Source organism: Melopsittacus undulatus, chromosome 12, assembly GCF_012275295.1.
Source record: "Melopsittacus undulatus isolate bMelUnd1 chromosome 12, bMelUnd1.mat.Z, whole genome shotgun sequence".
Classification (NCBI taxonomy): domain Eukaryota; kingdom Metazoa; phylum Chordata; class Aves; order Psittaciformes; family Psittaculidae; genus Melopsittacus; species Melopsittacus undulatus.
The window spans coordinates 11,850,186-11,875,452 of record NC_047538.1 but is presented as its reverse complement, the minus strand read 5'-3'; the positions used below and the strand labels follow the sequence as shown (position 1 = coordinate 11,875,452).

General features: G+C 45.2%; 2 protein-coding genes across 2 annotated transcripts in view; one reads left to right on the top strand and one right to left on the bottom strand.

Annotated features, from left to right (window-relative positions):
• The first annotated feature begins 664 nt into the window (after positions 1 to 664).
• RAB35 (RAB35, member RAS oncogene family) lies at positions 665 to 15,677 on the top strand. Its single transcript, XM_034068510.1, has 6 exons — positions 665 to 838; positions 4,575 to 4,625; positions 5,362 to 5,485; positions 12,224 to 12,348; positions 12,444 to 12,568; positions 13,031 to 15,677. The coding sequence occupies exons 1-6, from the start codon at positions 787 to 789 to the stop codon at positions 13,157 to 13,159; spliced, it is 606 nt and encodes a 201-aa protein (XP_033924401.1). The 5' UTR covers positions 665 to 786; the 3' UTR covers positions 13,160 to 15,677.
• Positions 15,678 to 16,593: 916 nt separating this feature from the next.
• BICDL1 (BICD family like cargo adaptor 1) overlaps positions 16,594 to 25,267 on the bottom strand; it is a 48,873-nt gene continuing 40,199 nt past the window's right edge. Inside the window, exons 9-10 of the mRNA XM_031047876.2 lie at positions 24,883 to 25,003; positions 16,594 to 20,808 (exon numbers count right to left, since the gene is read on the bottom strand). Coding sequence (XP_030903736.2) covers positions 20,608 to 20,808; positions 24,883 to 25,003 — 322 coding nt within the window. The 3' untranslated portion in view covers positions 16,594 to 20,607. The remainder of the gene's footprint in view (positions 20,809 to 24,882; positions 25,004 to 25,267) is intronic.

The window sequence follows — 25,267 nt, the reverse complement described above, 5'->3', positions numbered from 1 at the left end:
GGTGCCGGGGCTCCCTCACGCCTCTGGTGCTATGTCTGCAGGGCTCATGTGAACGCCTGCGGGATCGGAGCTGGACACGGCGCTGTGCGCCAGAGGGCTGAGGGGAAGCAGGGTATGGGCCCCGGTGCGGCGGAGGAAGGGAAGAGAGGGCGGCCACTTCGGCATGGCCCATCCCTCACAGCTCCATCACGGCCTGCACGGCCCATCCCTCACAGCTCCATCACGGCCGGCACGGCCCATCCCTCACAGCTCCATCACGGCCGCCACGGCCCATCCCTCACAGCTCCATCACGGCCGCCACGGCCTATCCCTCACAGCTCCATCACAGACGCCACGGCCCATCCCTCACAGCTCCATCACGGCCGCCACGGCCCATCCCTCACAGCTCCATCACGGCCGCCACGGCCCATCCCTCACAGCTCCATCACGGTCGCCACGGCCCATCCCTCACAGCTCCATCACGGCCGCCACGGCCCATCCCTCACAGCTCCATCACGTCTTGCACGGCCCATCCCTCACAGCTCCATCATGGCCGCCACGCCCATGAGCGGGAGTCGAGCAGGGCCGGGACGCCACCGCCCTTCCCGCGCACGCGCTTTGCGCGAGGGCTCGGCGCATGCGCGGCCTCCTGCCGGCGCAGCTGGCGGCCCCGGTAGGCGCGGCGCAGGCGCGGGGCAGCGCTGTCAGTTCCGGCTGTTTGTGCGGGAAGTGGATCCGGCCCGCGCCCGCCGGCCCCCCCGCACCCCCCCCCCCGAGCCCCGGTCGCTCCCGCCGCCCGCCCCGGCCATGGCCCGGGACTACGATCACCTCTTCAAGCTGCTCATCATCGGCGACAGCGGTGAGCGCGGCGCGGCCCGGGGGCGGGGGTAGGCCTCTGGCGGGGTTGGCCGCCCCTCGCCTCTGTGAGGGGCCTGAGGGCGGCGGCGGCGGGGCTGGGCCGGGCGGTGCGGGGAGGGCGGTGTCATGGCGGGGCAGCCACGGGGCCATTGCAGCCGGTTCTCCGGTGGCGGGGCTCTGTTGTGCTGGTGGTGGTGATGGGCTCTGCCCGGGTGGGTCGGTGGGGCTTCCTTCTCCGCTTTGAATGAGAGGGCGCGTTTGGTTGGGCTTCGTCAGGCGTTATCTGATGAACCTGCGGAACTGGCTGTCACAGGATATTATGGTAAATAGCTCGGTTAGGGTTAGGAAAAGGAAGATTAGGCACGTACAAGTAAGAGCAGCACTGGTGTGGGTGCTTGCAGCAGCCTTCGCCAGCCGCACGTTTTGAGGGCGCCCGCTAATCCCTTGCTAGGCTGAGGAGGGAATTCCCTTCCCCTGTGACAGGCAGTCGAAGGCATCGACGGGAAGGACTGGCTGCTCATCAGCCCTAGGAACCATTGTTTCCAGTGTGGCAACTACTACGTTTTGATACTCAATTATCTTAATTATTCCTCATGGCTCTTTCTGTGCTTCAGCGTGAAGTCTCAGTTCTGCAGTTTATCAGGGTTATTTATTTTTAATAAATCCTTCTAGAGCCAGTAGCCTTGTGTATTTCTAGTTCTAGTATAGCATGCAAATACCTAAACCAGCTGTGGGTAAGGGGCAGTTATATAGATTTTTGGCAATTCACCGATGCAGCAGTTTCAGAAACTTCTGCAGATGTGGTCGGTGAACTCAGCCCGTGTCTGGTGCTTCAGTCTAGATACATAAGATTTGGGACTGGGGAGATTCCTGCCTTCGGTCTGGTTCAGTGTTGCTAACACTCCAGCAACTTAGAGCTTAATTTCCATAAACTGGAGAAGATGGCATCCACCCTCTTCTTATAATAGAGGTGTGGTCCATAAGGCGGCAGGTCCCGGCATGCAGTGAGGCATGGCTCTGGGGTGAAAGTGGAACGTTGCATGATCTTGGAAGTTGTCACCCCCCAGAAGCTTTAGCTGTATGTAAAAATATTTCATTCTATGCTAAACTCTCTGTGTGAAGGGATCTAAAAAGGGAGAAGGGGCCACAGCTTAAAACAATGCGCTTTTGGGAGCCTATGGATTGTTAAAACCAAGCGCTGCATTCTGAGTAGAGCAGTAACTCTGCTGCTTGCTGATGAGTTTCAGAACTGTTCAAGCAAGATAAACAGGATGGTGAAAACTCGGAGGAGGACTTCTCATTTTAAACAATTAAATGACATTTCTTAGCTGAGTTTTCTTGAGCAAAGTCCCTTACAGTGTTCCCAATGAGAGGAAAGAAGTGAGGACTGTCAGCTTGCCTGTGGTTCTCTGTTGTTGTAATTAAATCTCACCATGCAGTTTGAGTATTGATTTTTCTTTTTTGTTTTTGTATTTGCTAACCCCAACAGGAAGGCTTTGTCCCTGCTTCCACAAAGCAGTTTACTTGCTTTGTTTATTGATGTTTATTCTCTGCAATAGGAAGTGGACTGATACTGGATAAGAAGATTCTGTCTCATCTGCTTTCCCTTGTATGTAAATATGTCAGGAGGGTAGTAGGTTTGTGTGCTTTTAGAACAGGTCATCTTGAAAAGCTGCTGGTGATCTAGATTGTGCCAAATCATAGATTTAAAAATAAATACAGATGATCTGTGCTTTCAGTGCGCTGCTTTAATTCACTCCACCATTCAGTAAGAAAGAGGTTTTAGAAACTGGTGTGGCACAGAAATTTGCTTTTAATTTTGACTGTGCAAAGTCAATAGGCCTTTTGTTTTGTTTCAATCTGCTGTCTTCAAGAAGCAAAGAGGCCCTGCTAGCCTTCTCTTTTCAGATCTTCAAATAACTCTGTGTAGGAGGTGGAGGGTCACGAAGAGTGTGGTTTCTCTGCGCGTGAACAGTGTGGTTCAGAGGCAGTGTTTGTTTAGTGAGATCCTTGTCATCGGGAGCATGCAGAACTTCCTGAGTTGAGGAGGTTTCTTTTCTCCAGATGCCCGAGTGCTGAGAGCAGTGTAGAGCAGAGAGTGTCTGCTGCAATGGACACTGACAAAGCAGTGGTCATGTGCAGCCCATGCAGTTCTGCAGTGTAGCTGGAGGCTGGCTGATGTTTTAAGAAGGTGGTGTGGTCTGACAAGTCTGTGGGTTCCAGCATCTATTTTCTTTTTACTAAGCTGGAGGCCAGTCCTGTTATCCTGCTCGATCAAGAAATGTAGTACTTGCTGAAACCTTTTTTCATTTAAATTATTTTGCCTTAGCTGGCTGGTGTTTTGCAGAGGTTTTGCTCTTGTTAAATAGCCAGTGCTTCATTAAAGTTCAGGAACTGCTCTGCTGCTGTTTTTCAGCTCAGAGGTATTAAGTGTGTGCAGGCTATAACTTAGTATTTGTTTAGTAGCATTCTTTCCTTTTTTAAAGATGCTTAAAAATATACTGAAATACTCAATGAGAAATGGGCATGGCCTCCCCAGATGTCTGATGGTTTGAACTCTTTGCAAATGAGACCTGTCTTACTAGAATCATGCAGATGTTTTGAGTTGTTTGTTTTTTCTTTCCTGGTAGCTATCTTCAGATGCCAGCAGCTGCGAACTAGATTTTGCATAGGTCTTCTATTAAGAAAAGCTTGCAGGCCGTATGTCATCAAAATAATTAAGCAGCTTATTATCTTATTTAATAGATAATCACTCTGGTGAAGTTGAATTTTGTTTTCATGCCATAGCATACTTATTTTTTTGGAGGAGGGAGGGAAGGAGAGGAAGGGACATTAACAGTAGAGATGTTATACAGAGATAACAACTTTGAGGCATTCTCATACCCAGATTCCTCTTGGTTGGGTGTGCAGGAATGAGTTCTTCATGGTTCTTCTCTGAAGCACTGTGAAAAATGCTTCCCTGCAACAGGGTGTGATCGGGGTGCAAACAATCATTTCAGGAAAACGTGGATGAAGTGCTACTCAAAGCACTTAGAGAACTGTTTCACTTTGTCAAAAGGTACAACTTCAGAAAGGTATTTGTCCTTCCCATTAGATGTGGAACAAGCCTGTGTTGGATGGCAATGCAGAACAATGGTTCCCAACTCCTCTGTTTGGTTTAGGCTTCTGTTAATCTGTGGCCGTGATAACATAAGCTTTCTAGTATGAAACCCTAGTCTGGTTGTCAAAAGTAGTCCAAATTCCGCTGCTGTTCAGCACGGCATGATGAATGGGAGGTAGGCAGTTATGTTAAGCATGATGTGAAATTCAATAGAGTAGTTTAGAGCTGTGTTCTGAGTGCTTGTTAATTAGCAGGGCATACTTGGGTTTGGATCTTCCTTAGCAAATGCAAGCCTGCTGATTGTAAACTTGCTTTTAGTTATCATTCTTTTATGACTTCTTAGAAGTGACCACAGCTCAAAAGCTACTGTTTGAGTTTGCTGAGGGGTGGAGGAAGGTGGGGACACAGCTCTGACTGTACTGCTACAAGAAGCATACCAGGCCTTGGAGTGACTGCAGTGTACTTGATCAAACCTTCAGGGAGAGTATTGAGATGAATAGTCAGGGTGGATGGTACTAGATTCTCTGCTGAGAAAATAGCCTAGTTAGAGTTAAAATGCAATGGATGGGTAAAATACAGCTGTGCTATCTGACACCCAGGATGGCTGTATTCAAAGATCTTGCTGTCTTTGTTGTAGGTGTGGGCAAGAGCAGTCTGCTGTTGCGTTTTGCAGATAATACATTCTCAGGTGAGTGTTTTGTTTACTTCAGTTAAGTGAGATGGTCAAGGTCTGCTCCAGTGCTACTGGCTGGCAGCGTGTTTTTCTGCATTTACCCACTGATAGCTAGACTACGAATACATGACGTTTCTAACTTTGTTTCACTGGTATAAGCCTATACAAGCCATCCTGTCTGATCTTCACTTGCAACTGCAAGTCCTACAGGATTTAAATACTGACATGGTTCCAGAAATAGCTTAGTTTTTTTAGCTTATGTTGTATTCTGTGCAGACTTCCTATTGGACATTGGGGATTTAGATTGATCGAATATTGTGGCTAAACAACTTATATTTGTGACATAACTAACTGGGAGGAAACCCTATTTAAAATTAATGATTGTAGAAGCATTTAAAGAAAAAATTGTCGCAGTTTTCACATGTGAAATACTTCCATAGTTGCTGTCCGTTTCTGGAGATATTTGGGTGCTTACGCTTGACCACCAATGCAACAGAAGAATCATTTTATTTTTTAACACGGAATTTTTAACTTTAAGTGTGACTTGGGAGAAGTTGCAGCTACTAACTGCAGATAAAAATACACAGATCAGCATGACCTGATAGAGCATTTTCAATGATAAGCAGATAAGGGGGAATCCTGTTCTGCTCTCTAGTGTGAGAGCTACTGCCAAATAGCATTCAGAAGTGTGCTTTGGGACATTTAAAATAAACAAGAGTTAGGCTCTCACTTAGCCATGCTTTCCCTTCAGGCAGCTACATTACCACAATTGGAGTAGATTTTAAAATCCGGACAGTTGAGATCAATGGAGAGAAGGTGAAGCTACAGATCTGGGACACAGCTGGACAAGAGCGCTTCCGGACTATCACATCAACGTGAGTATAACTGGGCTTTGTGATATATAGCTTTATGCATGGATCTTGCAGTTTAGAGTTACAGTTTAGATATTTAATGTTGCTGTTGATTAGTTAGTGTCACCTTTGTGGTCTGTACAGTGGAACGTCTCTCAGCTGTTTTAGAACCAGTAGTGGTGGTGATGTTGTGTCTAGGTTCGAAACTGTGATTTCAGATTTCCTCATTCGTCTGTGCATTTCCGTGATGGCTTTGTATTATTCCTCTGCTGTTACTTTCCAAATGGTAGAACTGGAGTTATTTCACTGTTCTGTATATAGTAGAAAATTTGTTTCTGAAGCCTGTCCAAGAAGGTCATCCTCTGGTTGAATATATTACATGAGTGCAAACCCTCTGTCAGTGTTGTATAACTTATTAATAGCTTTGAGGTTTAAGACTATGATTTCCAATATTTAGTTTTCTCTTAGGACAGATGAATAGTCTTTTAGGACTCTGTGTGGAGTTCTGTTGAAGTAGATGCCCCACATGAAGTTAACCTTTTCCTTGGTTTGAGTTCAGTTTCATTCTCATTGTCCTTTTGAACAGCGTGTGCACAGCTTTTCCTGTTCCTGGAGAAACCACACCCAGAGCTGCAGTCCTGGGAACTGAGAATAAAACGTGTTTGTAAACTGATTGCATTAAAGGTGGGACTGCTCACTGGCACTAGGAAAAGAGGAAGAAATGCACTTGGAACTTTTGTTTCCTTTATTAGCGAAAATAATAATCCTTGAAAGATCTGGGTGGTTCATGTGGTCTTTCATGACTGACTTCTCCTTTGGTTCTTAATTGAGAGGAGGATTGTTTTCAGCTGATGCATTGGTTAACTTAGGCATAAAAATCGTGAGATTGGCTGCATCTGTGTTACATCTGACCAGCTAGAACTGGCAAAATTGAACCTGGTGTGTGCACCTCCCCTTTCCTCTGCTCTTTTATACGGATATTACTGGATTGCTTCCATTGTTTCTTAAGTGTTTGGCTTGAAAAACCTTGGTTGCCTCTTGTAGGGTTCCTGTGTGTGACATCACTTCTTGTTTCGGCGCTGCAGGCAGCATGGGGCAGGAAGTGGTGAGGGGGAGGCAACAGTGCAGCACTGTGGCCCCCGTCAGCTGTGTGCATGGGCTAGTCACAGAGTGCCCCAATTACTGCTGAGTCAGCACATGGCCTTCCTGTTTTCAGATTCCCTGACGCCACTCGAAGCTGCGTTAATGCGCGTTGGTTTGTGGGGCTGATGCCAACTGGTTTAGACAGCCATGGTACCCAGCACTGAACAGGGAATACCAGGAAAGGAGGTGAATGGGAACAGCTGCAGATTAGAATCTGTGTCGTGTTTTGTTTAATTCTTTGATTAACATTTAAAATAGGTGAGCTGAACTGGTTTGAGGGTGTTTGTGCCATGACCCATTTGAACTCTGCTACTACTTTCTTTTGCATTGCTTTTTAACAAATCGGGGGATATTTTACTCCTGAGGAAGTGGAGGCTCCAATTTTCCTGCTGTAACTGGTGAAGTGGTTACAGAATCTTCCATGGTCAGGAAAGAAAGATTTGAACTTTGTTCAGCTTTAAGCAAAGAAGTTCCCGTGTCAAAGTGCATTTGAAGCATTGAGGAAAACACTTTGGGAATGCTGGTTATGCTGTTTTGAGGGCTCCTCTTGCTGCTCGCTCAGCTAGCTGTGACTGTCTAGCATTCACTGATACTTTTCAGGAGGTGCTCTGGACCCAAACATATCAACCAGGAGGTAACAACATCTGAATTTTAGAAATGGTTCTACCTTTTCCTCATTGGCAAAGTAACACTGTAACTGATTTGCTTATCCCAAATTGAGTGACAAATCAAGTTACCATGCTAATACATACAAAAGGGCTTGGCTACCAAATCATGGGTGGAGTATGAGTGTGCTGTCAACAGTGTGGTAGTCTTCGTCTAGTCCTTGACTAGACTGAGGTTTAGATTGAGGTAAAGTATATAAAAAGGTGTTCCTACAGTATTACTGTAAGCCAGGAAGTGCCTTTACAGTTAAAGGTAGATTTCAGATTGATGTTGAGCCAAGCCTGGCAAGCAAACCTGAAATTAGAGCCCATCTGGTAATAATAGTAATAGGTTGGAAGTACTGCTGTATAGACCTAGAACTGCAAAATGGGAGAGATGGTAGGAGTTAATAGTGGAAAACTGGGAAACGTTAAGGTTGTTCTGTTTTGATATTACTTGACTGCAGCTACAGAAGCTGAAAACCAGGATAAAACAAAAATGAAGTTGAAGTATTCTATACAAGTTCAAGAAAACTGAATTAGATCAGAATTTCAGATTGGGAAATATAAAAGCAGCTGGTTTTTACTGTCTGTTAAATGTGGAAATACTGGGATAGCTGGTGCCTAGTGGGAAGAGAGGCCAAGTTGTGAGAACTTGGTTGTCATGAAACGTCATCCAAACTCTGAATTTCATTTAAATTCACCAGAGATGTGGCGTGGCAGGATTCAGATGTATTAGCAGGAACACTTCAGATGCATGAGCAACCAGTTCCTGTACTTGATTTACTCTCGTAGAACTGCTTTGTCCTGATTCAGGACTGTGGTTTTATGATACAGATGTTATGTAATAGCTGTCAAATGCTGGCACAGGGTGAATAGTGATAGGAGAGGGGCCTTCTGCCATGTGTTCGTGTGCAATGGCATGTCCAAGAGAAGGATAAACTTTTTCCAGTGATAGAATTGCTGTGTCTTTTGCAGCAGGTATGAGGGTCCAAAAGACTAAACAACTGGCCTGTGACAATAGATATGATTCCAGAAACCTGGAAAAAAGAGGATGAGTATGAACACGTATTAGAAGTCTGTAGGATTGGTTAGAATTCTAGATAAATGAAACCCAAAGAACCATATATACCACAAACTAGTTAAATACTAGTGAAGATGCTGGATTAAAGGAGTGACCTATCTTTCACATTGACCAGTTATGTTTATTTTTCCATAAAAGAAATGTATGGGCCCTACTGAACTGATGCATTCAGTAATGCTCTGGCTCAATAATGCTCTGACTTACCTACTGTCCTGCTTCATGAAACTGGTTATTATAACTACAGATGCTAATATGGGGAAGTATTTCCTAGAGGATATCTAAGAACTTTCTTATTGGTGTCTCATAGTAGGAAGTAGCACAATGAGTAGCAGAATGTTCCCTTCTGCTTGCAAAGTAGCTTGCAGACTGCAGAGATGTGAAGAAGAACACAAATGGCTGAAGGACACCAGAAGTTTGGTTAGCTGGTTCTGGAGATTTTCGGTTTGAAGTCTGCAGTATTAACGGATAATGTTTCAAAGACAGTAAGCTTATATCGTTAAGCTTCTTTACATATAACTCTGTAGGCAGAACAAACAACTCGGGTGTTTATTTCCATTTAAATGTTAGCATTCTTAAGCCTTTTCCACACCAAAGCTAAATGTAAACCCTTTAGATATAGGTAATTTTTCAAACGAAATGGAAGCTGGCTACTACCAAGCATCCAAGGACATATACAGGTCAGGTTTGGTTGTCTTCTACCTCAGTGGGATGCTTTCACGTTCACTCTAAGCAAGAACTGTTCTATAGCTTCTGAAGGGGTTTTTTGGGGTGGGGTTGGGGAATGCATTGGGAGATTGGGACTGAGAACTTAATTTCTCTTTTGCTTTCATTTTTGTGGTCTCCATCATCCCTAAAATGAAGATAAGGCATGCTTTCCCTAGTGTCAAAGCCTCAACTACCTCTTGGTTGCCAAAAGCACAAAATTTACACCTACTCCTCCCTGAATGCCAAAAGCCCCATCTGTTCTCTACTCGCCAAAGCCTACAACTTGTTATAAAAGCAATTCTGCACTGCATCATTCTGAAATTGGAAGTAGGGGGTAGGATAGATAAGACTTTGTTTTCTAATACTGTCCTGCACTTGGGGTTGGAGAATCTTTGGTGTACTTGTTAAGCCTAAAATGTTTTCTAGGACACAAGGCTGTATCTAGCAAGTGATTGAAAATAGCATGAGTAGCTTCTTAAGAAAAATGTGTATTTTGGGGCTTAAGAGTCAAAGAATAAAAAGTAGTCATGGTCTTATCTCTTGTGCTGCTAAAAGGTAATGTCAGCCAATGGAGAAAATGACATTTTAGTATAGATGAGAGGTTGGCAACCTTTCTAGACCGATGTGCCAAACAATTTTCCCTTCCAAAAATAGAAGCAGTGTATGCTGATAGGAACTCGGCAGGAGTCAAGGGTTGCTGTCTTGCACAAAGGAGGATATTTGTCCTGAGGTAGTTGGCACTATTAGTGCTTTGTGGCAGGAGCTCCCAGTTCCTGCAGAGTTTTGAATGCCATAGTGGTCTGTGCTGCATGGTCCAGCCCACAGTCCTCATCCCTAGAAGCAAGCAACGACTGCTGACGACATGTCAGGAGTGGGATCTGTATGTACACGGTGAATGTTATTCTACTCCCCGACATCATATGCTTTGCTTAGAAGAAAATCTAGGTGCGTGGGCAAGGTAGGAGCAGCAGGATGCTCCGTTGGGTCCTCTGGTTTGGATGACTGGGATACCAGGCATGGTTTTATGGTACGCACAGCAGAATGAAGCAGCTCTGCGTAGGTGTAGCTGTACCACTGCGTTTCTCTAAAGGCTGAGCGTTGTCTTTGCAAATGTAATGCTCAGTGTTAGGGAGGAAGTGGTAGGTCAGCCTGAGGGTTGGTGAGTTGAAAGATTATTAGGTGATATGGGAGAGTTTGAAGGTAATTGGTTTATTGTTCAGATGTAGAAAAATCGAGTGTGTTGGTAGGGTTGGAGAGCGTTCCCTTTCTGATGCTATTGCACAGAGCAGTATTTCATCCAAAATGGTGTGCAGTGCGTGTTAGTGGCAGGAGAAAATGGGTTATTTTGGCACCATGTGGATTCAGGCTATGGAATATTTTTTGCTCTAAGTGATCTAAGTTATGAAATAAAGTTGAGCTTTTAACAAAGCACAAATGCAGTGCTCTAACAAGTTTTAAAGCTCTTAATGGACCTGATTGTGAAGGAACTAGTGGAAGGTGTCCCTGCCTGTGGCAGGGGTTGGAATTAGATAATCTTAAGATCCTTTCCAACCTAAACCAGTCTGTGATTCTATGACAAGAATATTTGAAAGTACAGGATCTCTGATGGGCTGGGAATAAGTAATTCTTATCTGAGTTCGTTCTTGCCACGGGAAGTGAATGTACAGCATAAATTACTGGTTGAACATGCATGGAAGAATTATTTGACTGTCATCTGAAAGTGCCCAGATGAGCAGTAGGAGCAGGCTCCTATTTCCATAGAGTATGTATCATATGATAGAGGAGTATTTGATACCCAGTGATTGTCACTGCAAAGTGATGATGGGAGGAAAGGGGTGAGAGAGACGAGTGCACTCTGTGTGGTTTATGTCTGTCTGTGAAAGTTTGTCTTGATGGTTGATACAGACAAGTGGGATCTGCTAGAGAAGGGATGATGAGGTGAGGGTGAGGAAGAGAGAGGGACTGGCTCAAGTGCGTTGGTAGCAGAAGCAAATCGAAGACTTGAGATCTGAAAGGCAGTACATTTGGATTAGATTAGAAGGTTTTGAAGCTCAAAGGTGTCCTTGCTGAGTTGGAGTAATTTATCAAAGAGGACCAGAGTAGTCACAGTCGCATCTCTAAAGTGCAGGGGAAGGAAGAGTGCTGCAAGAGGTGCTTGTGGAAAGAGGTCAAGATCTAGAAAGGCTGTCATAATTTAAGGGAAAACCCTCAATTTTGGTATACTGAGTTCTGGAACTTGTTTTCTTAAAAATCATTATGATTTTTAGGGCATGAAAAGGAAAGAATAAAGCTACCCCAAATATAAAAACTGGATGCTGGTGAAGACCTCACTTTCAATGGTTTAAATTACTTTTTTATTTTGGTCAAGCTGCCTAATTTGCAGTGGGGAGAATACCTGTGAATATGGCTGAAAACTGAGAAAGTGGAGCTTGCTGGTTTTACGTAGCGTTCTCGTGGTGCAGATACTGTCTGCCTTTAGTTGGTTCATGCAGGTGATTATGTTGGAACTTGAATTCAGATTATTCTTCTTGCATGTCAGAGTTTTTCATCATGATTTAGAGGTGCTGGTTGCCCAAGACTAATGGGAATAAACCAAAATGAAGCTTATTTTTAATGGCAAAAGGTAGCAGAGAGCATTGGATGCACATATGGAGTTGATCTGTTGAGTAGGAAGGTGTGATCAGAACACAGTCGCTCAATAAGAGAGAATTTTTTGTGAGCTCAAGAGAGCTGTGACTGAGGGTTGGGTATATTTGGAGATCTGCTGAAACCTTAGTCTGTAAATGATCTTTCACAGGTAACAGAATGACTGCAAAACCTTGATATGGCATGTACAATGTGAAGGTTCACATCACAGCCGGTTCCAAGGATGTTCTGGGGGTACTCCACTACGTTTTCCTCATGTAGCTGAAAGACAGTATTAATCTTTGAAGGTCTTGACAACCTGAACAATGAAGTAAACAGCAGTCTTTGGACTTCAAAACCTGCTTGTATAGACTAAATGAGCAGAGAACTCTGTAGGTTTAGAGGAATAGTGTGTTGTAGAAGAATTAAATGACTCCCAGTGGAAAGAAAATGGGGGCACTAGATTGCAGTAACTTGGGGATTTGTTGTGGATCTTGTAGAAGCTAAATGAAAGAGCTGAGGTGATACATAGCTTAACACTTGTCTTCTCGGGCTCCACAGGTATTACAGAGGAACACATGGGGTCATTGTTGTCTATGATGTAACAAGTGCAGAATCTTTCGTGAATGTAAAACGGTGGTTGCATGAAATCAATCAGAACTGTGATGATGTCTGCCGGATACTAGGTGAGCTTCTAATCAGAGTTACAATATCTTCTATAGTGGGCTGGTCTGCTGACTTACCAAACTGACTTTTTTCCTTTTCCTTTTTTTTTTTTTAGTGGGGAATAAGAATGATGACCCAGAGCGGAAAGTGGTAGAGACAGAAGATGCCTATAAATTTGCTGGGCAGATGGAGATCCAATTGTTTGAGACCAGCGCCAAAGAAAATATTAATGTGGAAGAGGTAATATGATGTGTAGAAGAATATAGATAAGACTGTATGGGGATATTGGTTTGGAGAAAAGTAAGAATTACATTCTTCCTGTTGAGGAAGAAAGAAAATGCTTTGTACAAGTTGTGAGTAGGTAACATGAAAAAGAGACTTCCAGCTGTGTTTGGAAGAGGCCAGGGAGTGAAATGAGGGAGCCCACATTGCATTTTCACAAGCTTTACAACGCTAATATATTAGATGTGAACTCAAGAAAGACTTGTCACTAGGGAGAATGCTGCTAGGATGTGGGACTGCCCCGTCTTCATTCCTGGCCTCAGTTGCTGAACTGACCTGTTTTTATTTACTCATTTAGGAAAGGAGATAATGGTGTTTCTCATTTAGCTTGGGAATGGGTACTGGATTTCCACTTTGCCCACAGCTCCTGGGCTTGCCTGAGTTCCTGGCTGATCTGAACTCACTTGTTTTCTCTTGCAGATGTTTAACTGCATTACAGAGCTAGTCCTGCGGGCAAAGAAAGAAAACCTAGCAAAGCAGCAACAGCAGCAACAGAACGATGTGGTGAAACTAACGAAGAACAGTAAAAGGAAGAAGCGGTGCTGCTAATGCCCTTTCCCTGCTGCAGAGACTCTGCTCTCAGACAGATCAGCCCCTCCAGCTAGACTCGGGCAATTCCACTGGGGCAGGCTTTGGGAGGACTTTCTCAGTCTTGTGCCGTTATTTAAAGATTATTTTTTCTCCATGTTTTCTATCAAGAGGCGCTGGCACCTTACCACTGCAGTGCCAAGAAGGTATCGGATGGAATCTTGCCCCCCTCTCCTCCCCTGCTCATTCGTGCGCCTTGTAGACAAGAAGGACGTTGCCTACCAAGTGGACTAATTAACCCAAGAGTTTGTATATAATGTATATTGCTTTAACCAGCCTCGCCTCCCTGTTGTCGCTTTGGCTTCTGCCTTCTTAATGTCAACCAATCATGGACTGCAGAGTGCATCTTTTTAAAGAAATAGTACAAAGTTCTTAATTTGAGTTGGCCCCGGGCTGGCAGCAACTGCTTCCTGGGGCCTCTGGCTTTCCTTTCTGTTGGGCTCCAGGCTGGCGACTGGTGCCCCTGGGACCTGTGGCTTCACCTGGAGCTCCAGGCATTTACTGGGGCTCAGGCTTTGTTTTTCTAGGTACCAGGATTGCAGGTGTTGCTGCTGGAGCCTGGGGTTTCACTTCACCAGCCCCTGGGCTGGCAGCTGGTGCTGCTGCTGGGGCCTTGAATTTCAGTTTGCCATAATCCAGGTTTGTGGCTGGGTCCTTGGGTTTCACCTTCTTGTGCTGCAGCCCAGCTGTACCTGTGCTCTCCTTTAGTTTGTATCAAGATACTGAAAACCAAACTGACCTGCAGGAGTGGAAGTTATTTGGATAAAACTTTTTTGTTTTGTTTTTTTATTTTTATTTTTAAAGCCAAGTTTAACTCTTTTGACCTCTGTTTCTGGTTTGCCAGGGTGTAAGTGAGGGTCCATTTCTTTGAGAACAACAAAACCCATGTGATTCTGCCAAAAAAGCCCTGTCCACAAATAGGCAATCCGGACTGGAATGTGAATTTTGGTGGCAAAGCTTTTGTTTTTTAGAGAGAAGAGGCATGAAAATAAATCCAGCTGTTCTGGATTTATTTCTGAATATGAAAGCTGCTGCAGGATCATTCCCAGAATTCTTCTGTCAGAAAGGAGGACTGCTGTTTAAATGTAAGGAAATAGAAAGCTTGCTTGCTTGGGTTATGTGGTGGTGGAGGATCACCCTTGGAAACAAACTGGTCTCCCTATGCTCAGCAATGTTTTCCCGGCCCTTGTTGGCCTTTCTGGGAAAAGAAGGGCTCAGTTCATCAGCCTGAGTAGATGTAGTTCAAGGTGGAGAGTGTGTGTGCGTGTAACTAAAATATCAAATGTTGGGCTCGAAGTACATGCTCAGCACCTGAATAATTGCCTAAATAATAATAAAAGGTTGTTTGTTTTTTTTTTCTGAAAATTACTAAAAGACATGAAAGGTATGACTTCCTATAAGGCCTTTGAAGGTGGACGTACTCAGTTTCTCAGAAAGTGGCCCTATGGAATCACTGGCCTTGGTTTGGTAGGATGTGATTCACCAATGTCCATGAGCTTTGAATCAGCCCACTTCTCTCCCTTCCTCCCCCTTCCCCAGGAGAGGCTAAATTTTAAGTCACTTACTTTGCCTGCATTGTTTTAGATTTTATGGGTTGTGGTAAGAGCCCTGATCATACAATCACATCACAATCAATCACTTTAAAGACTTTTTAAAAATGCAAACAATGAATGTGTAACACATGGGGGTTTTAATCAGTTCAGGTGCTGGGAGTATGTATCCAGCTGCCTTCACCCATCTCTTTTCTTCACATATCTTTTGTTGGTAACCCAAGAATAAGAACGAGCTAGGATGTATTGCTTGTGTGAGCTCTAATAATGGTAAGACTTGGGCAGCTGTGGAAGGGGGTGGCTGCAGTTGCACCAGTCCATCCTGTCTGCTCTGGCGTTGGATGTGGCATGTGCCCAAGGGAGGAGCTGGGTCAGTCCTCAAGGCCTTCCTGTTGAGATGAAGCTGTCCTGTGATGGTTACCCCTTTCAGATTAAAGGGCCCAGCTGCATTACTCTGGGACCAGTGGTAGTGTGTGTGCAGATCTAGGAGGGAGTAACTTCATATAGGCAGAAATAAAGAAAATGTCTGAATTTACTGGAAATGATGCAATAAAATGAGGAAATGGTGCACCCAAGCCTGGAGTGTTCTTTTATATGGAAAGATTGGTCCTCTTTGAGTCCAGGTCTGTGTGGCCACAGTTTGAACTTTGCCAATCCAAGTGTCCAGCTTCCTGGCTTAAAGTGGGATTTATTTGGTTTTCATCTTCTCTTGAGGTGGCTGTAGAGGAGCAGTTACCTCTGCTCTCCACTGAGGATTCACTTGGAAGGGGTGGGGACTGTGTCTCTAGTGGTGCTGATGTGAAGTTTCCTAACTGTTGAGCAATGGAATGTCTAACTGGTTTGCTAGGATTATTTCTGTAATGAAAGTTTCTAATTATGCTTTTTAAATAATTTTAAAAAACTAAAAATAAAGGTTACAAGCTGCCAAATCTTCTTCGAGGCTCTGTTTCCTCTGCTGTCCAGCATCTGGAGGTGCAGGGTGGCAAGCCAGGGGTGAGCTCTTTGGCTTGTGTGTAGAGGGTTTTTTACCTGGGAGGGGGGCATTGGCAAATCCACAATTCATGCTTTCAGATGTTTAATTGCTGATCTAGATTGAGATGTGAATGAAACAGCTGGAACTGGTAACCTTGTTTTGGTGTAAGATGCTCATGAGTTTGCTATAATCTTTTTTCTTTTGTTCAAGATGTGTTGAGTGAGCTTTAAAAGCTTCTGCAAGACAGCAGGAGTCTGACCCCAGGTTGATTTGGTGGAGTTTGTCCTTGATTCCCAGGGAATTAATGTGTTTCTGTATAGGAACCATTGCTGTGCTCATTGCCCTTTTTGCACTTGCTTACCCTTGCCTACCCCTTGATGTGCAAGCAGGCTCTTGAAGGCAAGTCCGCCCTCCTGGAGAAGCGTGATGGAGATGTGGAAGGTGCCTTCTGTTCGTGCTGTTCTGGTATGATTGTGTCGAGGGGGATCCTGAGGAGGAGGTGTAGGTGGTCTGAACTGCAGCTGGTGCAAGCTGGAGGTGTTTCACTGTCCATCTGTGTTTTCGTGCCTAAACCCATTAAAAGTGAATATCCCTTTGTATAAGGCCAGTAAAGGGTAGAAATGGCTGGAATGTGAAGATTTACAAGCTCACCTTTCTATTTTGCTGTGTGGCAGGAGATGTAAATGTTTCAAATGCTTTTTTTTCTCCAGGACTGTTCTCTTCTAAACACAAGCAAGTGCTTCTTGTGGCTGAATTTCCTGGGCTGCTGCTGAACTGAAGATGCTGTTGAGTGTTAAGATGACAGTTCAGAAAATGAGCTTATTCTGCAGCTAGGGAGGATAAGCAGTGACTCGAGACCTGAGACGGTATCGTATAAATGATCAGTTTTATTCTGAAGAGAACTATTTACAAAAGAAGTAGATCATTGTTTTTACTAAAAATATGCCTTTATAGATTTTTATAATATGTATCTTATAAAAACCATACATGTATTTACATTACTGCTACATACAAAAATTACAGCACTGTGATTTATGTACATATCTATAGATACATTCTTTCTGCTTGTCCCTGCTGTGTGCTTTTTCCCTCTCATTTGAAGGGAATCATTGCTGCAGCACCCAGACACTTCCTTTCTTGGCTTTTTGGTTAAAACAATCTTGCTTTTCATAGTTGAGTGGGGAGCAGAGAGTTTGCCTGGTGTAAAGGCATAGCTAGAATTCACCATTCTAAGTAGGACAAGTGTTTACAGCTATCAAGTCCTTGTGCATGCAGCACTGCCTGTAACCTCCCTTGTTGCTTCTCTGTGCAAGATTATTCTGTTGTCATTAATGATCTGTTTTCATTTCAAGGGCAAGTTGCTGATCCAAGTTTGTATTAAGATAAAGTGCTAGTGACTTGCCTTTCATTTACACTTGCTTCTTGTGTACATTTGCTTCCCTTACAGAGTTTACTAAAGGAAAACGGATCCCTTTTCCCTTGGGCCATTGTCATAAACATTTGCCCAAACAGTCAACCTGTTACTTCATTGTGGGAAAGTTCTTTCTAACCCTAATCTCAGCAGCATCTCTTCTCTGTGCAGTATTTGAACAGTGACCGTGCAGCACTACTGTTTTATTAACAGTTATCTGAAAACCAAGGCTGAGTGTTGTATCCTGCTGATCCCACTTCTTAATCTACTTTGGGATCCTGAGTACTTGCTGGATTGATGTGCTTCCTCCATCTCATTCAGTGGGGCTTATGTTTCCTTTATGCCACATCTGTCCTGGAAACATCAAGTATCACGTGTGGCATGTCTTCCAACCCAATGCTCACAAGGATGATCCCATACTCCTGGCTGTAACAGGATTTAGATGAGTGTTTCAATGACAGCTCAAAGTGAAATAGTCAGGATCTTGTTAAAACACAACATGACAAATGAGAACGTGAAGGACTGCACTGATGAAGTTTTTCAAGACAGAACAACAAAACCTAGCTGCTATGTTAAGGCAGTTTCTATTCCTGTTGAGTAGCAGCTCAGCACAAGGAGGTCTCCTTTGGTGTGTTGTCCAGTTCATTAAACCCGATTCTCTTGTATTTCTGGGTTTAGTAGTGCAACTAAGTCTTCAGTGTTAAGGGGCTAGTTTTAAGAAACCATACCCAACTGGCACCGTAGAACATGCTGACTTTCCTCTTGCAATCTCTTCCATCACTGTTATTAAATAAATAAAACTGCAATGGGATTAAGGTAGGTTCCTCCTTAAATGAAGAGATATGCTGTGCATTTCAACTGCCTACCCCTGCAACTGAATGAGTCACTTTCAGCAAGCATGTAGCAGAAGGCACCTTTCTTCATCTCATTACTGCATCTTCATGGGATAACATAAGGCCTTTGCCTTAGGATTGCATACATAGGTAGTACATCCTCATGGGCGTAGAGTCCCATACGGCTGCTGGGCATGTGGCCTGAAGAGAGCTGCTGAGGCCTGGGAAATGACAACTGACAGCAGAAAGAAGATGGTCTCCCAAAATAAGCAGAGCATCAAGCAGTGTGTAATATAACTGTTCACGGGCATCGCTGGCATCCAGGAACCCACGCCTGACTTTTCAGGTATCAAAGCTTTGTGTTAATGCACATGGGCATAGCTTGAGTCCTGACAGCAGCAGATGCTGAGTGTGTGCCTTGTGTCTCTGCCTTACTGAGCCTCACAACATAGGTAAGACGGGAGTATGAGGACTTGCCATCCTGCAGGCACGCTTGGCACTGCGCTACATCCCTTTCCATCACTTGCACAAGGAGACACTAGCAGATACTCAACAGTTGAGCACTGCTCAAGGAGAAGCTAAGATTCCTTTTCCTTCCCTGCTTGTGAGACTCCAGATTCCTTTTCCAGTAAGCATCAAGCTGTATTGGTGGTGCTTTGCTAAGTCTTTCCTGGAGCAGGATCTGCAATCCAGGTTTCATTGCTTTCAAGTAAAGGGGTTTTACCACTTGGCTTTTTACCATCATTTTCAATCCCCAAAAGTACTCTGCTCCTTGCAACATGGAGTTGCCTTAGTGCATGATGATTTCATACCAATGTGGTAGTTTCATGCTAACAAGGAAACAGGGGAATGCTCAAATCTTTGTAGGCAGAAAGGATATTTGTACTGAGGTATAATGGATGTTCTATCCCATAGAAAAGTTGAATAAAAATAAGAAAAAAAACCCCAAGCCACCAACCTCTTACCTGCTACTTAGAAGAAGGTGTTTGATACCTAATTCTAGCAGAAAGCTTGTTGCTGTAAGTTGTGAGCCGGGATAGCAGCTCCCTGTAGGATGGTGTTTTAGCACCTAAGTTGCAGAGCAGGGCAGAGCTGAATGTGTACCGAGCTCCATCTCCTATGGGACAGTGTAGGTGGCAGCCTCTTTAAAGCAACAGGGAAACAAACTGGGGCCTGTGGGTATAGTGAGCTGGGAGAGTGTCTAAGAACTGGATGACTGCAGCAGGATGTGTCTGAGCTTAGGCTGGCAGTCCTTGCTGGTTTATGATGGTAGACTATGCTACAGAGCAGAGCTGTAGGGTGCCCATCCAGTGCATAGGGAAGGTTTCTACTAAAGTATTGCAGGATTTCCAGCACCATTGTATGCATACACCAAATAAGCTACGTTCCTTCTTGCTGATCAAGTTATGCTGACAGCAAAGCAGGCTCTGATCACTTTCGACAGGAGACTTGGCTACCTGCTCACTGAAGGACTGAGTAATAAATGACCCACAGGCAGGGACAGATACCCATCATTTTTGTCAGGCCATAGCTAATGTTAGTGCATGGAGCAGAGGAAGCTGCAGGGTTTCCAGAGCTTTGTAGGCCCTTGGCTTCAGTTAAAGAAGATGCCTGAATGCCTTCTTTAGGATCAAGACTGCTGGCCCAGCAACAAAGACCGACGGATATCATGGGTAGGCTTTCAGTGAATTAGGCTTTTTTGGTGCCTATCCAATTAAAATAACAGGTTTCCTACTCTGATTGGGGGGTGTACATAGCTTTGGGGAAAGGTGTGTGACTTGCTGAAGCTCCACAGCTAACTTTGGCCATTGGAGGGACAGCAGGTGCCCCAGGACTGAGCATCCACAACTTTTATCCAGTCTGTAATTCACTGTGGATAGTCAGTCTGGGAAAGAAATCCTTAACATTCTGTGTAGCTACAGACTCTGCAACTCTCATCTCTGTAAGAGGAGGGAGCTAGAAAAGACAGTAACATCAGCAATCTTACAACTGCCCTGATCTGTGAGGAGCCTGGATTCCCAGCGAGGTGGGGAACAGCTACGCAGAGCTGCAGGGGAGGTGACAGGATATTCAATGAGGACTCAACTTCCACCATGGAGAAAGCTACACTTGTCAAAACATTGGAATGCTGGGGCCAGAGCAACTCCGGTCTTGGTGGAATGGATGAAAGATATCACAGCTGCCAGGACCAGAAGGTGGTACAAGTGACTCCCCTCTCCTCTTGCATTCAGCCTTCTTCTTCCCCCTGTGCTCGCTGCCACAGCAGTTCTCAGTCCCCTGTGCTGCTTTGTCTTGGGGCTGCTTATTTCCTTCTCCAGCATGAGAATGCTTTTAAGACATATTCTTCACAGCAGAAACTGGACTGTGTCAAAGCGCCTACAATATACCCTGAAGTTTATCACTTCACTTAAAGAAAAGTGTCTCTCTATTAGTATCACATTGTCAATTTGCTAATCTCCAATTCATGTAAACATTTGGTTCAGACCAGGTGCGGTGTAAATAGTGCAGAGTCTCAAGGGTTAACTCCTTTGCCCCCTTCTTTTTTCCTTGGTGGATCAGAGTTGGGTCCAGCAGCAAGCTGGGCAGCTGCCCCACTCCCCATCTGGAAGCAGGAATCGTTGGAGAGGTTTCTCTTTTTCAACTTAATTTTTCTTGAAAAAGGAAAAGAGACGGTTCCCTTCTGCCGCAGTGGGCTCGTCCCCCTGCTGCTCCGGCCTGAACACGGGGGAGGGCCTGGCACTCCGCTTTGTGCCAGAGCCACTGGAGAAGGAATAAGCAAGCTGGCTCCATTCCTTCGGGTGTTTGTCCATCAGCTGCTGGTCAATGACCCTGTGCATGTCATCCTGCAGCAGAGGGAGAGGAGAGGGTTGTTAGTGGCAGCTGATGCTCAAAGGGAGCTCGCACAGGGACACGGCTGAAATGGGTGTGAAACGTGCTGTGATGAGATGGAGGAGGGATGACAAGAAGTGGGGAGAGGTCTAGCTCCCCACCTGGCTGCACGCTCAGTTTTGCTTGAGCTGTGAGGCTCTATAGTGAGCAAGGAAGGTAAATTACACAATTCTGAGGGATAAATCTCTTGGGTGGTCCTGCAGAGGAGCATCATGCCTGTTTTAGCACTCTGTGACACCTCTGAACTATGCTTCTCTGCTGTCTGCAGCTTGCAAATGTCCCCTTTGGGGGAAGAAATAAATAAAATAGAACAAATACAGCTGAAAGTAAATGCCCAAATAGTAAGGATGTCTTGCCTGACCTGGTCTGTGTGCTTGCCATGTGGAGCAGGCAGGCAGGCAGGTGTGACAAGAGCTGCCTGCACAGCCACTGTTAGCAGGGGAAAGGTGCTCCTGAGACCTGAGGGGCGCACGTCAGGCGTGGGCCCAACAGAGCCCATGTGGGTTTTGCACCAAGCTTACAAAAGAGAACTGTACTGGTCCCTTCCCCTGGAGCCAGCAGAGCAGTGGGAGCTCTCTGACTGGCAGCTTGGCATGAACAACTGCACTGGTTTTTCAGATGTACCAGAAGCACTCTGGTTTCATCCATGTTTGTGCTCTACACAAAACAGTTGGTTGTGTTGCTGTTAATACATGGTAATGTGTTCCTTGAAAACGTGGCTATCAATCCTACAAATTTCAAACCTTCAGATCCATTATTTCTGCTGTAATTGCATATTAAAATTGTAGCTTAGTGAAAATGTGTACACAAACTAGCCCCACAGGAGAAATCAACTGTTCTCCAGCAGTTTGGTTCCTGATTAGGACTGAGGGCACTCTCTGGTGAGAGCAAGGTTGCTCTGAATGGGCTTTAGTGATGGAAGTGCTGTTCACTTGGCACCTCATTCAGGCCAGCCCATCAGGGCAGCACTGAGATGGAAAGGAAGGTGCTGCCATCACTCAGTGAGTGCCCCAGCTGCTCTGTAGCTTGATGTGGAATACAAACAGCCAACTTGGACTGGAAACTTGAGTAATGGCTAATTTCGTGTTGCAGCATTTTCTGCAGGGAAAAGGATTGATAGCCATTGCCTGGACCTGAATGTAGTGCAGGGATTTTTTTCTGAGGGAGCAGGAGGGTGCAGAGCTACGTGGACTGGGGAAGCTTTGGATCTTTATGGAGCAGAGGAAAGGCAGAGGGAGAGTTGAAAAGGTTAAGGTAAACGTCAGCGTTAAGGTGAAACAGGTTTCCAGAGGTGAAGCTGCCCTGTGAAAATTCATAGCACTTAGATTCTGAAGGCACCTGTTTTAGCAACTAAGGTAGGTACCCAGGCTCCAGCATGGCAGATCTGTGTCCTTGGTTAACATAACAAGGGTAAGTATGATTTATATATATATATATATAAATTTATATATAAAAAATTACACAGATATATATATATATATACACATGCACACACTATCCACTATTGAGAATGCTCTGTGTTTGGGTACCTGTCTGTCTGGTGTATGAATAGGAGCACACACTTGGCTGTGGAGATTTGGGGGTACACAGCAAGACTAGGGCAGAGCTGTGGGCCCTGTCTTGGCACTGGGCAGGGGCATGGGCTGTCTGGGGACTAGAGGAAGGACAGACACCAGTGGTAAGAGACCTGTCTCATAAAGCAAGCCCATATAGCTGGCTACATGGTGCTGGTGTGCTCTGGGTGTTCCAGCAGGAGTTTGTGCTCTTTGTAAGAAGGGCTGAGAATGAACGAGGTGCAAGTGGCATGAATGCTCTTTGTAAGCTGGGCTCCCTTGCATGAGATGCAGGTTGGAGCTGCCCAAGGCAGCCTCAGAGGCTGGTGCGTGTGGCCATACAGGCTGCAGCTCTCTGCTGACACTGCAGCATTTTCAGCCTAACACCACCCCTGTCACTATTGCATTGAAGCCACTAAGCTCTCACTCGAGAGAAACAACCTTCTTCACTTCCAAATTTGTTCCATATTCCTTCCCTATTTCTAGTAATTTCCCTCCTGACCCCAGATAATGATGAACACCAGTGGGGGTCAGATTAGGCATGGGGTGAGGTGCTACCGCTCCTGTGTGAGGCTCAGATGTGCAGGATTTTGCTTGTAGTGTATTTTATAGCCAATATGATTATGTGCTTACAGAAAACTGTAATCTTGTTGATGGTCCTTGGTAAAGTGCAGGCTAGAAGCATACAAGAGAAATTTTTATCAGATTAAAGCCTCCCTTTATGCCCAGCTAAAGCAGAGCTTCTCTTCCCATTTTATCAGAAGCATTGAGCTTTGCAAAATAGTACCCAAAGTACCTAAATTACCCGACTTGTTTTGTGCCTCTCTGGTTGAGCTGCTAATGCCTGGAGACATTAGGTGCTTGGAGGCTGTTTTGCTACTACCTAATAACACTTTAGGTCAGTATGTTGAGAGATAACTTTTAGCAGTGCTAGTGGGCCTGATCCTCAGAGCTGATGGGAGCATGGTTGGGGTTGCTGTATTGCTACAATCAGATGACATAGTGGGAAGGGAGAAAGCAAAGGCCTGCTGTTGAAACCCAAAACTGGGAATACTCCAGCAGTAAATACTGAGTGTACTAGTAAGTAGGTCACCCATCCAAACTGAAAGAGAACTTGGAAACAGACAGCTCCTGTGCAGAGCACTGAATGTCACCTACTAGATAATAAAATCCCAGCCTGTATTTCAAGAAGTTTTCCAGATACTAGATATGCATAATACAGAGGATTAATGATATATATGCCTCAGCCTGGCTTTCCCCATGGTGACCTGAGGGGTAGAGCCTCACCATGGGGTATAGGGTGCTGCCCCTTGTGCCGGGTTGTGCTGGGGTGTGTGTGTAGAATATCAGTGGGTGATGGAGACACCGCACTGGTCCCTCTTGCCAGATGATGGTGAGGACAGAGATGGATGTGGGTGATGGTGGCAGCGAGTGGAGCAGGTGAGGAGATGGCAGGTTCTTGGTGAGGGTGCAGGGAGCTCACCTCAAAGGCAGGAGGGGTGTACGACTAAAGCTGTTGGTACAGGAACTGAGAAAGGCCACTAGATCAGAAACCAAAGGAGCCAGATAGTAAAAAGCCCTGAGGAAGCAAACTGTAAGCAGGAGAAAGAAAAGAAAAGAAAGAAAAAAGGAAAAAAAAAAAAGAGAAAAAAAAAAGAGAAACGAAAACACAGTGGAGTTGAACCAGAGGCAAGGTTGTACGGGAGAGGTTTCTACCGGTCAGGCTGTTAGTAGAATTGGAGTCTTGCATGGTCTGCAAGAAATTATTATCACTGGCCCAGACCTTTTCTCTTGTATCTGCTTGTTTTCTATTGAAGTAGCCCCCCCTCGGTGCTAGTTTCCAGAAGGAGTCAGCTTTGTCTGATCTCAAGGGCACTCTGCCTTTACACAGATTTTCCCCACTGACCCCAAGCAGAGCATCTCCATGGCAGCCGCTGAACTGCTGTGGGTTTGGGTTTTTTACCTTGGTAGAGAGCTGTGGTTTTTGCTTCATCTTGCAGGATCTTCTGTACTGATGTAAACAGTGCACAAAACAATCACCACACCTCTGCCTCCCACCTTTCTGCTCTGTTACAGAACTGTGAGGATGTGCTGTGCCCACACATCCACAAGGCTGTACCTGCCCAGAGACATTGCCTGCATGGACACCTTCCCTCCCTGGGCCACAGCATGTTACTCTGCAAGGTTTATGTTACCCATGCTGCATGCAGCCATGAGATATAGTTTGTTTCTCCATTTTAGATGAGTGTCTCTGTGTAATAATGATCTGCTTACAGCTGAAAGGCTTTGAGCAAGGCAGGGCTGTGTTTCACACCATTAGCACCACTGCATCACTGGCTCCTGCAGAGCTCAAAGCAAAACTTCCTATGCATAGATTCCCAGGCTGAGAACACAGCAATCCCACAGGGAGCGGGGGGGAAAGACATCCAAAGGTGCATTATAGGCCATGTGCCACCCATACCCTGCCCTACTCACCTGCCAGGCCTCCAGCTGCTGCGAGAGGTTCACCTTCTGTTGGATGGCATCCAGCAGCTGGCTATTGAGGGACATCATGTCGATCTTGCACTTGGCCAGCTCCACCTCCACCGCGTTCTTCCTGGGGAGACAGTGAGAAATTGGAGTGTGTGACTTTCTCTTTTTATTCCAAAGGAAGTGTTAAACATATCCTTGAGGAGCAGTCAACCGTTTCTTTCAGTGGCAAGTCCCCAGGTGCTAAGCTGTTGATCTCCATTGTATTCTGGACAGCCTATTAATCTGAAGAGTGGGACGGAACCATAGACATTGTTACTACAAAGCCAGCAGGTTTCTGGTAAGCACACTATGAAGAATACAAATAGATATTCAGATACACTGCTGCATA